General features: G+C 37.8%; 1 protein-coding gene across 4 annotated transcripts in view; it reads right to left on the bottom strand.

Annotated features, from left to right (window-relative positions):
• Nucleotides 1-4,152: 4,152 nt before the first annotated feature.
• LOC148025524 (chloroplastic group IIB intron splicing facilitator CRS2, chloroplastic-like) overlaps nucleotides 4,153-12,488 on the bottom strand; it is a 61,696-nt gene continuing 53,360 nt past the window's right edge. For 2 of the 4 annotated variants that reach the window (XM_087692701.1, XM_087692702.1), the window contains 4 exons: nucleotides 9,378-9,451; nucleotides 5,035-5,093; nucleotides 4,875-4,951; nucleotides 4,154-4,779 (listed from right to left, as the gene is read on the bottom strand). In XM_087692701.1, coding sequence (XP_087548827.1) covers nucleotides 4,669-4,779; nucleotides 4,875-4,951; nucleotides 5,035-5,093; nucleotides 9,378-9,451 — 321 coding nt within the window. In that variant the 3' untranslated portion in view covers nucleotides 4,154-4,668. Of the gene's footprint in view, nucleotides 4,808-4,874; nucleotides 4,952-5,034; nucleotides 5,094-9,377; nucleotides 9,452-12,488 lie in introns of all 4 variants that reach the window. The other 2 variants (XM_087692700.1, XM_087692699.1) reach the window with 2 other exon arrangements.

Below are 12,488 nucleotides of genomic sequence, written 5' to 3'. Positions count from 1 at the left end.
ATGTGTGTGTGTGTGTGTGTGTGTGTGTGTGTGTGTGTGTGTGTGTGTGTGTGTGTGTGTGTGTGTGTGTGTGTGTGTGTGTGTGTGTGTGTGTGTGTGTGTGTGTGTGTGTGTGTGTGTGTGTGTGTGTGTGTGTGTGTGTGTGTGTGTGTGTGTGTGTGTGTGTGTGTGTGTGTGTGTGTGTGTGTGTGTGTGTGTGTGTGTGAGAGAGATGGGCACATATGCCTCTTGCCCAAATGATCTTTGCAAGAAGATGATAATTTTTGGGGATTAAATGCCACCTATATTTACCTTGTACTCAATGCCTCAAGTGTAGCAACTGCCCTATCACTATCATCTTTCTTCCTTATTCTTTACTCTAATAGAATATTAAAGGGAAGACAAATCACACATTGAGACTATTGAAAGTGCCCACACACCAGTCTTGCTCTCTCTTGTTCAAATCTCCATAGCTCTTGCTCTTGCTCTTACTTTTGCTTGTACTCTTCTCTCTCACTCCTTCTCACTCTCTCAACTAGTATTTGAGGAGCTTAAACCATTCCACTTCAGCCTAAGAAACAAGGCTTCAACCTGAAGTTCCATGGTAGCCATGTCTTCAATCAATTGGATAAAGATCTGCCTGACCTTCCCCAACTTGTTCCTCAACTTTTGAAAGACCTTTGGTTAATGCCAAGTGACCCAAGGGAGTCAACAACAGCAAGACAAGGCTCTAGACAACAACCCACAATTTTTTGACACCTTTTTAGGGGCATATCCTGCTCCTCTTACATCAATCATTCTACTCCATCATTTCTTCCTAGTTTTTGCTTAGCTACTGGGCACCTCTTCCAATATTTTCGGCTCCATCTTTGGCATCATTTGGGGAATTGTCCACCCTCATGTATTGAATCACATTCATCTAGAGAGAATAAGTCCAAAGGTATTTCCAATTACTATATGTGCCATTCACCTATGTGATTTCCATGGTATATCTCTTGTATTGTGTTATGAATTTCATTCACTATTCATTCATTAATTTACTTATTGTGTTCTCTCTTTCACTATTCATTCATCTCAGTGTGTTCGAAAATTGTGATTCTTTTGCTTTCATTGATTATTCTTATAAATACATGGACGAGGTTTTGACATAATCAGGGGGGGAATGAAGACTAGCATGATGTGGGGAGAAGCATCCAACCACAAAATATATGAACCAAAATTTATATTGGGGCCATCTTTTAGTCACTCTAAGTAGACCACATGGGGATCTCCACCACCAAGCAAACAAGGATGTGAGGCAAGGCATTTATTAGATTATTGCATGCATAAACATGGCCCTTGGTATGCTTGTCTCAAATGTTTAATCATTATCCTACCTTCAATAAAGTTAGCAAAATTTGAAATGGGAGCACAACCAATTCATTTTACAAGTCTATTGAAACTTTTCTATCTATTCCATCTTAAGCTAAAACACCTTGAACTTTAAAGAAGACTTGGTATTTATATTTTTAAAAAAAACAATATTCTATCAACTTTCCAAACATATTTTTTGTAGACTTTATGTCATATTGCTAGTTCATCGTGGGCTTCTTTACTTCTTCTTTTTTTGCTAGAGCAGAACATGAATTGTCTTCAAGTTTATTTAAACCTTTTATATTTTTTCCAATGTTTCCATCCATGCAAACCTATTGCCAATCAACGTGCGGGCCCTATATAATTCCTTTGAGTTGCTCCTAAGGTCCTTAGTCACGCATTATCTTGAGTCTTTTCTAATTTTTGTCACATTTTTCCATTGAGATGCAATATTCATACTATTCCGCATATTTTCCTCCCAAATTTTGTTTAACATGGATATGGAGTTGAACCTAAGTATTTCAATAAAAGAAGCTTCCGTCCAACACCTATATAAGCTTCTATCTAAAAGTCAAGGCCTTAACAACTAATCAAATTGTGGACTTTGCAGTCACCATAAACTCGAAGATATTTGTACAAAGCAAGTTATTGTGCTTAAATAACAAAAGGCAAGTAGGAGATAAATATCACTTTTAATTTAAAGCATAGAAATAACACTTTTGCCACAACGATGAGAATTGACCTCAAATTCCATATATTTATGGTGCACACATTAAGCCCCTAACACTTAATATTTCGGCATAGAAAGAATGCCTTCAAGACAATGATGGCAATGAAACACAAATTTCAAATCTTGTTGGTGCACACTAATCTTCTTACATGGCATCAAATTTGCTACACTAATTTCTTATCAATCAAAGAGATGCTAGGTACCTACATTGCATCATAATCCAATTTGTCAATCATTTACTCCATTGCTAAACTAGTCTCGACAATGTGCTCTACAATTTAGCATAGTTGAAATTTAGGTAAATTTATTTTACTATAAGGCAACTAGTCTTGTAATGTGATGATAGCAATAGAACTATGTGCCACATTAGCCAAACTAATTCTTTCTTCTTCTTCTTCTTTGAAATTCTTTGAATGTTGATCAATAGTAGACTCTATGCATGGCTATTTATATACTAAGAAAATAAGCTTAGTATGTGGATCCTTGTTTTAATGGATTGATAGCTTATTCATATCAAGGACTGCATGTCAATAAATCAGATAGCTCAATCAGGTAGAGACAACCACTTTTTGATGTGCAGAATTTCAATCCACATGAAGCATCTTCAAGAATTAATATGAAAATAGTGAGAGAGAATGAAAGGTAGAGTAACAAGTGTGCATTAGCATGTGCTAGAGCATAGCCATTTTGTTTCTAAGAAGATCTCCTAGCACTACTTTAAATCCAAAAAGAAAGAGCTTTTATAAAGTTAAGCTAACCTAAATCAACTTTTAACTTAACAAGTCTAAAAGGGGGCCACTTAAGTTAGCTATATGTAATTTTTCTAAAGAGCCACTTTGTCACCTCATCTTAATTGACAAGATCAAATCATATCTAGCTACATGGCAAACAAATCATAGTAGAGATGAAGAAGAAAAATATAATGTGTATAGGAGAGCACTACATCACACAATATTTCTAGCCTTCTAAATCTCCCTCCGTAAGTAGAAAAGCATGGAAGAGTGCTGCATAATGGATAGTTAAGCACATTAATAGACATTTGACCAGATGTTCCTTGAATGATGTAAGTGCGAAAACTTTGAAATCTAACTAGGGTAAGAGGGCTAGTATAGTGACACCTACCGACACCCCAATTAGTCTTTCTAGATTTTTTCAAATGACCATCACAACCATATAGATGAGTTAGAAGCATGTAATTAGAGAGCAAGAAAAAGTTTTAGCCTCTACCATTAATAAGAGACCTTCCCATGGCTGTTGTAGTGAATTTTTGTGTTCAAAAACATTAGAATTGTGACAAATGTGAACTTTTAAAAAATGGCATGAATGAGCCCATTCTTTAGCAATCTACAAGTGCTCTTGCACTAATCAAGAGACACTACTTTATTGCTTTTTAACAAAAAGAGGTCCCTAAATGTCTCAAGGTGGATGATACATAAAAACATACTATATGGGGGCCATCGGAATTATAGGCCCCCTTAGCCCATAGTTGCTTAGGAAGTCAAAAATGGTCATAGGTGAACTCATGCTTACCAAGTTAGCCATGAGAAATGTTCCTACTAAATGGTCTTCCATAGAGTTTAAGAAATATTTGGACATGCAAAAAAATGAGTCTTTTGGGATTTTCTATTGCCTGCCCAAGAATTGTCATATTTGATTAGCCTTTCTTATAAGCAAGTCCATTTTTAAATGACATACACATACAATGTACTACATAGTAGTTATGTTTAGTTTGCCTTTTTTTAGGACAACCAATTTTTCACGTTGTAAAGATTTTACTCTAGTAGTTTCATTTGGCCCTTTAGCAAGAATCTATTCCTAAATGTTAAAAGTATGTTATTCTATTGGTTCATGATGGTCATCCAAGAGGTGTTACCTTGGCATTACTTATGTGGAGCATAGATCAAATAACTTTACATAACCCACTTTTGCACCTAGACTTCAACTAGTATCCAATCTATCATGTAAAAAAGAAACCTTACTAATCATACTTTATCATTATGAAGATTATATTATTCACCATTTTGACAAATATATTATGATTATTATTAATCATTGTTACTAATCATTTTTATTATCATGAGAAATAGATTGCAATTCACAATCATGTCCATACTTCTTGCATCACAATCTTTTATTGCAAGGTTGTAACCTTGGAAGTATCAAAAATTGAGATTTATTTGAACCGAAAAGTTGATAGCAGAGTAATGAGAGTGATGATTTCCTCACAAGAAATGTTGGTTACAAGTCTTCATGATAGGAACTAGTATTAGAAAGAAAGTAGGTGCTTTCTACCTCCATGTGTCACCTTGCATCAATCATGCGGTCTATGATGTCAACATCCCACTGACATACCTACACAGTTGCTCACCTTTATCTCCCTTTCGTCTTTCTGCTAGTCTGAAATCTCCTCAGTTTGCTCATATTATCAATGGCTCCCTGAATAATGTCACTTGCAGCCTCCCTGAATAAGCCTAATAACCTGTACTCCCTGATAAAAGTGCCATGTGCATCTGCATGTATCACTTTGCATCAATCATGCAGTCTACGAAATCAACGTCCCACTGACATACCGACATAGTTGCTTGCTTTTATCTTCCTTGATCTTTTTACTCAGTCTGAAATCTCCTCAGTTTGCTCATATTATCAATGGCTCTCTGAATGTCACTTGCAGCAATAAGCCTAATAACCTGTACTCCCTGATAAAGTGCCATGTCCATCTGCATTTATCAAATACATGACTCCCATCTGAAGAGCAAAAGATTCAGAGACCCAGATTCCAAATTTGATTTGGGCAAAGTAGCAGATGCTTTACCAATTCTCTTTCTTCGTTACAAAATTTCTGCAAGACAAATGCCCTGGTGGCCATTTTTCCTGGTGGTGGCCCAATACCTGTAATTTGTCAAATTTTATCAAGCTTTCCAAGTAAAGAGTTTAACCAGGCTTAACAACGGTGAAAGAAAATAGAGACAAACCAACTCGAAGGCGCGGAAAGAGACGGCAGCCTTTCCAATGGTCAATTATGTTTATCAACCTAAAGATCAGCAAGAAAGTGTCAACAAAACTAACAAATCACCAAACATCACCTCAAAAATTGTCACTTCGTAGTCAACCTTGTCAGAGCAGCACCAAATGATATTGTAATCTACACATTAATATTTAAGGGGAAATGCTTTACAGTCAACATTTCAGAGCTTATGATGGAATATGAAATAGAAGTGTAGAAAAATAAGGGCTCCCTACATTCATTCAGCACGACCCGCTCCACTTACAATCATAGGTATGTTCTTCCATTATAAGCACAGCTTTTGCCAGGGAGTCAAGACTATAATGAGTGCACAAGTGAACCCATTAACAATGTGAGTCAACAGAGAGAACTAACAACCTATAAAATCAAAATATTGGTCATCTTAAATCAAATGTTGCAACCCCAGCAGTCACAATGCCAGGGCCATTCCTCATGATATGGTGCTTGACTGCTCAAGTTCCCCTAAAAATTAGTTGGTTGCATTTCCACCAGATATGAACATTGCTTCTCTTTGTGTTATACCTCCTTGGCCTGTAGCACCTTCGATATTCCTCAGCAGTGACGTGATGATTCAGAACTGACGGGATGCTCAGCATTGTTCTGATGCCTCAGAACTGACATGATGCTCTCACAAGGATGCAGTCCTAACCTGCTCAGAAGCAATTGTACCCTAACATGTTCTCAATATATTTAACTCAGTGAAGGCAAGTGGGCTCGTGAAAGATTACGAGACTTACTAAAATGGTAAGGGGTGTAGGGAAACCCTGAAAATTGCAGAGATCACAGACATTGCTCTGATTTGGCATGTACAAAATACAAGCTGGGTGCCTTTGCACACAATGTGTGAATACAATTAATTATGGGGATGCATGATGCAGACAGATGTAAACATCAAACCATGGAAAATGAATATTTCGAGGAATCTGATCAAGAACTAACACAACCAGCCATGGAAGCAATGTTCCACACCCCTTCTAAGAACACACGGTACAAGACGTATGGCCGTAGGGTCCATGATTGGACTATCTCCCCAGGATTTGACACACCTCAAAAGGCCTCACACACCATGAATGAAAGAAGTACAAAGAAATTCATCTCATGATTCGCTTTAAACTATGAATTATGAGACACGAATCCAAAAAAGAAATACAAGAGCGGGTCAAGGCCAAACTAATAGCAAACTAGAAGGTAGAAATGCAAGGTACACAGATAAAGATTAAGAATGAATTGCGTGCACAAATGCTGTCCAAAATGTGCATGCTAAAAACTAACATGCAGAAAGTGGTAGATGCTTGTAAATCTGAAATCTTGGAATCGAGGGAAGGATAAAACACATTTAGGAAAAAAGAAATAAACATGCAATAAGGACTACAAAAAGCGAAAGATGCATTAAAGGCATGTGAAAGGGAGGTTAACTCATGGGCAAAAGTGGCAAAGACTAACACACACTAATAGAAGAGGCCAACCCATGGATTGAGGTAGTAAAAAAGAATAAAGGAACATTAGTGAACTAAACCAAGGTAATGAATGCTAATTTGGAAGAATAGGCTAGGAGACAAGCTACAGTACTACATGTATGGGTATTAGGATGGGAGGAGAGAAGCAACCCACAAGAAGATGCTAAGACACTTGCCGATAAAATTGGGGCTCCACATATACCTATAGTTAGTGCTTGGAGAGTGGAGAAAGGGGACCCTTAAGTTCAAGACTTTAATCCTTTGCTTTGGGGCCATAAACAAAGGTCGAGAAGAACTATTGGTTTTCACAGATAACTATCTGGATGAGCCTAAATGGTTTGGATATTGACCACCTTCCACCTTTTGACTACAGCCTTGACTGACCTACACTTGTGATCAGAGTTGATATCTTGAGGACTAAGATGGAGAGGACATAGATCCACCCACCACTCCCTCTAGGATCAAGGATGGAATTCTACTAGAGTCACTTCTTGTGTCTCTAATATGATGGATTCACTATTCAACCAGCATACATGGACATCCATCTCTCCCACAGCATGCGGGCTGCTATCGAACAAATTCGTACCTCCTCTCATAGGCTACAGATGGAGACAAGTAGATGGACAAATATTCCAACAAAGGATAGGACTTGAAAGCTTTGTGGCCGAGAGCCTGAGACAAAGGAGCATTACATATGCAGATGTAAAATATACTATGATATACGAGGATAGTACCACTACCTCTTCCATGATATTTTTGGATCTCTTCATCATGTCATGGAGCACAAGGACCTTAGATGCTTAGGTATTTCCCTCCCGAAACTCTAAAGGGACCGTATAGCGCTATTGTGAAATAGGAGGCCAACTCGCCCAAAGGGACCATACAAAGAGCAGTGTGACAAACTTTTTTCATCGATACAACCCTACTAAAACTAATAGCCCTGCAAAGACAAAGCCACCCCGCCAGATATCTCCCATTCCACACCATGGAATGACATTAGATAGAGCCATTTCACTTCATCGAGCACAACCACCCCATCTACCAGGACCGCATCCAAGGAAGCCAGACCACAATCAGATTAGAGCCATTATCACAAGATAGCAAAGATTCACCACCAAGCATATGGAGTAGTTAGGAATCGCATCGTAGCTCAGATTATGTGTAGACCTTTAGATCAACTATAGCCTACAATCTCCACTATATTTTTCTATACATAGTTCTGTCACATTTGGGTTTCCTTTTCTTTCTACCGATGGGACATCGCTACTTATGGTTCTACTCTAGCATAGTCCCATCATAAAGCTCTTCTTAGCATTGTTTCATAGGCCACTTACTTATTTTAATGTTATCTTCACCTTACTAATGAGATGACTTTAGACATGGATGTACTTCAAATTTTGGCTCATAGGCCACATTGACCTTATGTAGACGTTAATATTTCTTTCTTTCTTTCTCTCTCTCCCCCTTGTCTCCATAGGAGTAGCGATAGGCTTGTTGTCTTCAAGACCAAACCTGTGCAATAATATCTCAACGTACTTTGTTTGACACAGCAATATGATATATCTTCATCACACTACTTAAACCGAATGCCTAAATAATGATGCAATAGGCCCAAATCCGCATATCAAAAGTTGAATTCAACTCACCCTTCAATTCAGCAATATATGTCTCATTAGGACCAATGAGCAGCATGTCATCGACACAAACCACAATGATCAGGGGCACATCACACTCATGTATAACATATAATGTGCTTTCAATGGGACTATTTTGAAAACCATGTGCAATCAAGTATGCATGTATCATCTCATACCAAGCCCAAGGTGCTTGCTTCAAACCATACAAAGCTTTTTTCAATTTTGTTTTCTTGCCCCTTTTGCACAAAACCATGAGGCTGAAAAAATACACTTCCTCATGAAAATCACCATTCAGAAATGTAGTTTTGATGTCTAGCTAATGCACATTCCAACCATTATGAGCTGCTATCTGGGTAGATTTAGTCGGAGCCTTAAAAAACTCCCGACACCAAGCTGCAGATACAGCAAGGACCTAGAAACTTAGAATACATTAGAACAAAGTGTTACTAATAGACTAAGGACTCAAATTTCCTGCAATATCTTAAAATATTTAGACACCTCCTTTTGCTTTACTTTTATATCTAAACGAATTACAGCTGCTACAGCTGCAGTTTGCAAGGTTTAGCAGATAGTTTCAAAAGTAGCAAGCTAGAAGTGATATCCCCTGTTCATGTGATTAAGAAACTAGATTTGTTGCTTTGCATGTAGTCAAAACCAGAAGAATCCATATTGCACCTGTTTTGGAGGTCACTATCTCTAGCAATATTCATTTACTGAGGTATAGAACTAGATTCATGAGACTTGGCCTCTGAACAATGAGCCTACAGTTACACTGAGGACTCCAACTCCCACAATTGAGGAAATATACAAGTTGATTCATGAAAGATTTAGTCTTCTGAACAACCAGACTATGGAGACAGCAGATTTCTTCCATAAAACTTAAATAGATGACGATAAATTTACTGATACTAAGACTCAAAACTCCTGCATGAAACTCAAATTATATCATGACAGTTTTGCTATAAGAAGCATCTTGAAATGTTTGCATGCCTAATTTTTTATTTTCTTTTGCATCTCATCATTATACAGTGAGTGCTATGGCTGCAATATGCAAAGAACTAGCAACCTGTTTAGAAGTATTAGCATTCTGTTTAGCAAACTTCCAACTTTTGAGAAACAACTAAGCAAAACAAATTAATAGCTTGTCAAGAAAGCAATACTTCCAGGTATTAATTGTAACATCATTAAACACTCACCCCTTATGGTCACCATGCCCCCCTTTGCGTAGCAATGATAGTTTTGCCACCCTCAAATCCGTGGCATCACAAATCTACAACATGAGCAAATTTTGGGCCAACATTGTTGCCACCACCTTTGTCACAAGAACAAACTTTAAACATTTCAATTTCCACTTAAAAATACTAATGCACATCATGTAACAGAACATTTGCAAAAGAGGGGTAGAGGCAGGTGTAAAACAGAAGTGCATGAGTTCTCTTGGAACAAAGAAAGGAAGTAGAAGATGGGAACAGAACAAAGTGGTTTCACTCTTTGCACTTAGTCTACCTTTCTTCTATAAAAAGAGTTCATTTTCTCTCAGTTCTACATCAGATTTCCTTGCTGTAAACTCATGTACAGCAGGTAAAGATAGCCCCATGCTTGGTCACAGCCATATCCAGCATCATCCTCCTCTTCTTCATCATCAAATCTCTCAATTTCCCCCTTCTCCAAATGCTGTTTGACATGACAGCAAACCTGTAAATTCATTACGGCACCTCTTTTTAAAGCTCTTCTTCCACTTCAAGATCAAGAAGGAAGGCATGTCTATGCAATGCTAAATCAACCATAAAGAAAGGCTGATTTCCCTCTTTTCCTACTCTCAAATAGTAAAGAAACCAATTTTTTTATTGCATAATAGGTATATGCATGTGATGTGATGCATGTATGCATATGTATATCATTTGCACGATCTCATGAGAGAGAAATACTTCTCACTCTTTGGTTGATTGTTGTAACAAGTCTCATCCCTAAGAGGCTTGGGTTGAGCAGAAATGCATTCCCCTAGATCCATTATGCATACCACACCAATGCATAGTGGGTACTTTGAGTCACATACCCAAGTATACTCCAATCTCCAGCCCTACGCTCCCTAATCATCACTCAACACTCATGCTCAAGTTGCTATGATCAAGAATGCCTTCAGCAACAAGACTCGTTTTACAGGTCGAATTTCAAACTTGCCCCAACCGCATGTAGGAAGTGTGTTAACCCTTTGCATTTACATTGTGCATATGTTGGGCCCTTGGATGGGTTGAAAACTTATGAGAGTAAGCATCTCTCCAAAGTGAAAATCCATGCATTGCATTGCATGGTTTTCTTTTACCTCAACGAGCGGAGCATTCACAAGCATATTTCTCACCAAGAGCCCTAATGAGTAGTTACTACACTCCATGGCAGCAATTACACTATATCTACTATCCTTTACTAGATATCTAAAAAAGTGCTTTAGAGTTGGCCACCATTGAGTGGTCACAAGTTATGGTGGACCCATGCAATGTGTTAGAATATAGTACACAATTCCACCTATATGATACAATTGGACTCTTGTGACCAAAACTCAAGCATATCAAAGTCAAACTCACGCATACAAAGGATTAATGCCTTGAAGTGTGGGCTAGATCTGCCAAAATAGACAACAAGATGACAATAATCATGAAAAGTTTGTAGAATGTATATAGCTAAATTAAAAGTTTAAAATACAAATATCCTGTATAGCCTTTCCAACGTTGTTTTTGTAATGTACTCAAGAAAGAGTTTTCACATGATTCCATATGAGAGGTTTCTAAATTTTAGGGGATCACTAGATTTTAGGAGATTCCTAAATTCTAGGAGCCTCAAATTGATCTTAAAAATATGGATGATATTCTTTTAAAAATAGTAAGTTTGTATTTTAGCAATGCTTATTATTTAGTTGTTTTTGATAGTCCTCAGCCCAAAAAGAAAGGCATACAGAAGAGACAAGTGGCAAGACACTTGTCACATAAGCTTCCAAGTATCCCACCAAGCATTGGAAAACTTGTCACATAAGCTTCCAAGTATCCCATCACTTGTTGTAAACTCATATACAACAGTTGAAGATAGCTCAAAGTTGGTTTCATCTATCTCCACCATTATCCTCCACTTCATCGTCAAATCTACGAGTTTTCCTCTTCTCTCATTGATGTTTTACAAGGCACTAACCTATAAATTCATTACAACACCTCCTTTTCAAGCTTTTTTTCTATTTCAAAAACAAGAAGTAAACCAAATCAATATTCTACAAAACAACAACAAAAAAGGGCTGATTTTCTATGTTCTTGCTCTCATCTTGTAAAGCAATCAATTGTTTCATTACATTACTGCATGGTTAGTTTATGTATGTGATGCATGTGTACATGTCTATCCTTTCATGATCTTGTGATAGTGATTTATCTCTTTACTCTCTTCAATCTCCCTTTTTGGACTTCAAAGGATGTGTTCAGCTTACCAAAACTCAGCTATTAAGAAGATACCATGCAAGAAGCACCCAAGCAGTTTGCCCTCGTGGGAGATACTTTCTCTATGTGCCTTTCATAGGAGATGAAATTGGAGACCAACCGAAGGGCAAAAGAGGGTAGGAGGAGAGAGAGGGACAAGCTTACTTAATAGACTCGAGCTCCTTCTGCATCATAGTTGAGGGAAAAGGGAAACAAAAATGGAAACAAAAATGGCAAGTTTCAAGGAGAGAGAAACGGAAATGCCACATCATTAAAATGCTAGCAAACTTTAGCTATTAGTATAGTAGCAAATCCTTCATTGCCCCCATCAATTTCACCAAAAAATAAGTTTTTGGGCCTATCTTTGCTTTATTTTTGTGTTGCCCCGGCATTTGTACTTTGGACAACCGTTGATTACAAAATACCAAAATTTTCCAACAAGCGATGACAAGGCAAAATGATTTGCTCAATGTGTTTGGGGACTTAACAAAATTGGATGGCACTAGTTATCCCATGTGGGCATACATAATAAAGCATGTTCTTACTACCAAGCAACTTTGGGGTTATGCATGTTGTTCTCAGGTTAGGCTTGCAGACCCAACTACACAAAATGCTACAAGTTCTTCCAGCTCATCCACTGTCACTAGTGAATCTTCCACTCCGCCTCCTTCGGCACTTCCCACTATAGATCAATTGAGATAGGATAGACATGTTACCCAATCCATGCTTTGATTGCACTCTCGTGCAAGAGACAAGTTATCTCGCATATTCGATCATGCACAACGGCCAAGGATGCTTGGGTTAAGCTTGTTTTGTTGTAACAAATGCACAATGAGGCTCATGTAGCCTATT

Source organism: Lygodium microphyllum, chromosome 14 (assembly GCF_053477565.2).
Source record: "Lygodium microphyllum isolate KBCC chromosome 14, Lygodium_microphyllum_v1.1.10, whole genome shotgun sequence".
NCBI lineage: Eukaryota > Viridiplantae > Streptophyta > Polypodiopsida > Schizaeales > Lygodiaceae > Lygodium > Lygodium microphyllum.
Note: the sequence above shows the minus strand (reverse complement) of the source record. Positions and strands in the feature narration are given on the sequence as shown.